Source organism: Miscanthus floridulus, chromosome 11 (assembly GCF_019320115.1).
Source record: "Miscanthus floridulus cultivar M001 chromosome 11, ASM1932011v1, whole genome shotgun sequence".
Taxonomy (NCBI): domain Eukaryota; kingdom Viridiplantae; phylum Streptophyta; class Magnoliopsida; order Poales; family Poaceae; genus Miscanthus; species Miscanthus floridulus.
Window position 1 is genome coordinate 100027704 of NC_089590.1, and position 4856 is coordinate 100032559.

The 4856-nt window shown below is 43.4% G+C and overlaps 1 protein-coding gene across 1 annotated transcript; it reads left to right on the plus strand.

Annotated features, from left to right (window-relative positions):
- Positions 1 to 789: 789 nt before the first annotated feature.
- LOC136492549 (uncharacterized) lies at positions 790 to 2764 on the plus strand. Its single transcript, XM_066488527.1, has 3 exons — positions 790 to 830; positions 951 to 1863; positions 1943 to 2764. The coding sequence occupies exons 1-3, from the start codon at positions 790 to 792 to the stop codon at positions 2762 to 2764; spliced, it is 1776 nt and encodes a 591-aa protein (XP_066344624.1).
- The last annotated feature ends 2092 nt before the right edge of the window (positions 2765 to 4856 follow it).

The window sequence follows — 4856 nt, forward strand, 5'->3', positions numbered from 1 at the left end:
CCATTAAATTAAATCTGTACAAAAAAAAAGACGTAGAGGCACTGTGCACACAGGGATATGCGCAAGGCAAGTCTGGTCAAAAGAAGGGAAAAAATGACGGCATTCCTCGCTAATTGTTTCTTCTGATAGCTTTCGTTAACTAAATAATACGACTTTTCCCCTTTGCGGCTTGCATCCCAGTCCCAGAAGACACGGCAGCTTACCAAACATTGTTGAGACTTTTCCCTACAAGCCATTATAAAAGTTTCTAATTCCTTCTCTGCCACTGAAATTTTGGCTGCCCCTCCTCAGTCCTTCGCGCAAAGTTTTCTGGTCGTGTGTGCCACTTCCGTCAGGTTTAAGAGTGACGACCGGTAATGGAGGGATAGGAAGACCTTTTTGCCCCTATGTTCAGTTAAGTCCCACGAAAAACACCAGAGTCTGCCGACGGTCCTCATTTCTCGTCCTCTCTCGAGCTCCTCTCTCTCTCAAAACCCTAGCCGAAGGAACCAAGGCGGCGGCGAGAAGGGGCGGCGGTGACCAAGCACACGTGAGGAGGGGGTCTCATGGGGTAGGGATCAAGTGGTTGACCCACTGGATCCAAGGCCGCGTGCAGCAGGGGCCTTGGTTGAGGGTGACCGTGAGATCCAACCAAGGCGGCGACGAGAAGAGGCGGCGGTGACCAAGCAGATCTGCACATGTGAGGAGGGGGTCTCATGGGGTAGGGATCAAGAGGTTGACCCACTGGATCCAAGGCCGCGTGCAGCAGGGGCCTTGGTTGAGGGTGACCGCGAGATCCAAGGAGTCGCCATGGTGGAGCCGGAGGTGCGCCCGGCGTGGCTTTCAGATGGGTAAGCTGTTGTCTTCTTCTTCTCTTGTTGTCCTCCATTGTCATGCACTTAGCCTAAGAGATTGTAGGTGCTTAGTTTGTTGCCGTAGATATGCCTTAATCGATGGGTGTTCGTATGTAGGATGGACCCCAAAACGAGCTACAGATTAGAAATAAGGATTGTTGCGACAAATTCTCGATGCCGTTGGTTTAGCATAAGCACAGTTGTAGATGCTGACACAACCAATTTCAAGGATTTGGTCGAAGACATTGTGGATAAGTACCCTTGTGGTTATGGTGACATTGTTGACATGTTCTACTACTGTGGTGAAACCAAGTCCAACATCAAAGTCAGCAGTGACCATGATTTAGTTACTATGTTTTCCAAAAATGCTAGTGCCAAGACCTGCTTGTTGACCTTTGCTTACCATCCTATGGGTACTGATACACCAGTCATTCCACTATGGCATGATTTAGCTGAAATGCCTAACTCCTCTATGCAAGCCTGTAACCTAGCTGAGCCTACACCAGCACCAACCCAAACACAAGCTTCCACTCAAACACAAGCTTCCTCTCAAACGGCAACAACCACTGATGATGACAACTACCTAAACAATCCTGAGCCACAGAATGAGCACGTGGGTGTGGATGAGGAGGGCATGTACATAGAATTAGAGCCACGGACCAAGGGTACTGATGCATTTGAGGAGGATGTACCTGTTTCTGACTCTGAATGGGAATCTGATTCTGATGATGATGATGATGATGATGACTATGAGGAGGATGAGGCAGATGAAATGGTCAAAGATAAAGTTCCACTTAGTAATCCTAAAATAGTGTATGACAAAAATGACCCACCAATGACAGTAGGCAGCATCTATGAAAATATGTCTTGTTTTAGGTTGGCTTTGGCTACACATGCAATCAGAAATGAGTTTGAGTTTAACATAGAGAAGAGTGATCCAGGGAGGTACAGGGTCTACTGTAGTGCCAAAATTGATGGATGTAGGTGGAGGATTCTTGCATCTACAGGTGCAGACAAGACAACAGTGAAGGTAACTCTTGCCATCTTGCTTTTTTTGTTGATTTACTTATAAGAGATCTCTACTTATAATTGGTGTGACATATTTGCAGGTGAAGAAGAACCCATATCCTCATGACTGTCAGAGCACAAGAAGAGGTGGTAAAGTGAAGTGTGCAACCAAGTTTTGGGTTTGTGAAAAGGTGAAGGACTGGGTATTTGAGGATCCCAAGGTGTCAGCTATGGAGCTACAGAAGAGGATCAAGGATAAATTCAAGGTGGTTGTGCCTTACAAGAGAGTATATAATGGTAAGGAACTAGCTCATAGCCAATTATTTGGAGATTGGAGGTCCAGTTTTGACAATTTGTATAGGTTCAAGTTGCAAATTGAGGAATCTTGTCTGGGTAGCTTTGTAGTTATTGATCATCATACCATTAATAACAAGATTAGGTTCAATAGACTGTTCTTTGCCATGAAGCCATGTATTGATGGGTTTCTTCAAGGCTGTAGGCCATACTTGTCAGTTGATAGTACATTTCTCACGGGCAAGTTTAGAGGTCAGCTATGTGTAGCCTGTGCAGTAGATGGGCACAACTGGATGTATCCAGTTGCAGTTGGAGTCATAGATTCAGAAACAAATGAGAATTGGATATGGTTCATGGAGAGACTGAGAGATGTTATAGGGAGTCCACCAGGTCTGACCTTCTGTACTAATTGTGGTCAAGCAGTGATGGCCGGTGTGAGTGAGGTATTTCCTAATGCAGAGCACAGAGAGTGTATGTGGCATCTTGTTCAAAATTTTAAGAAAAGGTTCCATGGACAGGTGTTTGATGATCATTTGTGGGCATCATCTTACAGTTGGAACTCATACCTTTTTGAGAAACACTGGTCAGCAATGGCAGCAGCTAAGCCAGCAGCTATGGTTTATCTATAGCAGAACCATAAGAAGCTATGGACCAGAAGTCAATTTGGAGTCACATGTAAGATAGACTATGTCACAAATAATTTAGCTGAGAGCTTCAACAACTGGATCAAAGGTGAAAAAGGCAGGAATTTGGATGACTTGCTTGATACAATCAGACAGAAGTTATTAATCAAATGGAACCACAGAAGGAAGATTGCAAGGCAGATGCAGGGCAAGATACTTCCACACATTGTGGACAAGCTGAAGGAGCAAAGCAGAAACCTAGATATTGATGTCATAACTAGCGGCGATGGCATTGCAGAGTTGTGTGCAAGAGGAGGATCAAGCTTCAGATTTGTTGTGAATTTGGAACAAAGGACTTGCACTTGTAGGGCTTGGCAGGTTTCAGGCCTACCATGTAAGCATGCACTGGCCTACATCACTAGCATAAGAGGAGAGAAAATTGAAGACCATGTGGACAACTACTACTCAGTGCAGAAGTTCAGGTCAGCTTATGAGGGTATCATCCCTGCCATTCCTGATAAGTCCATGTGGCCCAAATCTGATCATGGCTTCTTCATGCATCCACCTCTTCTCAAATCAACTGCTGGTAGAAGGAAGACAAGGTTCAGAGGAGCTGCTGAAGGTGGCAACAAAGGCAATAAAGGCAGGCACCAGTGCCCTATTTGCCATGAATATGGGCATCACTGGTACACTTGTAAAGATGGAGATCCTGCAGACATTGCAGCAATGCTTGCTGATAGGTGAGATTCTTTGTTTTAGATTTTTGTGTTGGGTTGTATGTGACATACTTAGCAGCTATGACAGTTTGTATTTATCTATTGCAGGGGACCACCTAAAAGGAAGAAGAAAAAGGCAACCCTAGCCTCAACTGAAACAAGCATTGTTCCTGTTCCTACCAGAATGGTGTTCCCTGATTTGCCCCCTGGTACAACTGCCACAACTGAAGCAGCTGCTGGAAATAAGAGGAAAACAACATCAGCAGGTTCTAAGAAATCAAAGAGCTCATCCTCTGCCTCAACAGCTTCAATCAGGTACAACTATCACATATACCTGATCAATGTAGTATCATCAGATAGCAAATGTCCTGTTAGATGCCTGTTTACCATGTTGATCCAATGCATAACTCGGGAATATATTTGTTGAATCAGTGCTAAAATAATTTGCTGGATTCAGTGTCACACTCTGAGACAATAATTCATCCATCTGAGGAGCCAACAAGTCTAACAATATTTAAAAATCAGATACTGTGGTGTATTTGCACTTAGATAAAACTGAAATCATCCAACTCCATAAACTTGCACTTGAAAAAAGAATCCGAAGAGTAATCTTTTAAATTAGCTTTGACATAGTCCAGTGATATCCTGAAGTGCTTTTCTTCCAGATTGGCCCTGGTTAGGTAATATCTCTCGGTAATCATTTTCTTCTGCAATGTCACTGTCTTCATCAATTCGGAAGCATAAAAGCTCAGGAATTGAACCCATATGCTCTGAAAGGGGTCAATGGATTTTCACCATTATCCTGTTTGTTGGCAGCATTTGAGAAACATGACGCTACAACATCAGAAGTAATGAAAGAACCCTTATGTCCCAATCCACTTGAACCAAAAATATCTGTTATTCTGCCATCAATACTTACACTGTGTTGTCTTCCATCATCATTAAACAAACAGTTTGCAGCTTTCCCTGACATAGTTGTCTGACGCATGCCACTTACTGTGCTCATCTTATATTTATTAGAGGTATCAGAATTAAATGTACCAAATTGTCTGGAATCATGAACGCTCCCAAATGTACTTTCTTCAGTAGTTGAGCTATCCAATGGAAGAGAAAAATCAAAGCTCTCAAATTGTGGCATTGCATCATTAAATTCCATAGAGTCATCATCCTTTTGCCTTGGGGTAGTATCATCAGATAGCAAATGTCCTATTAGATCTTCACTTCTAAATTTCCTATCAACTTCCACGCCAGAGTTCCAAAATGGAGAAGAACTGAAACACATACCTCTTGACTGCAGAGTTCCATAGAGCTGCTAACCAATGGAGAACTTGCAGCAACATCAAAAATATTTTGTAACTGTGCTTGATAGTTTTGGAGGTCCA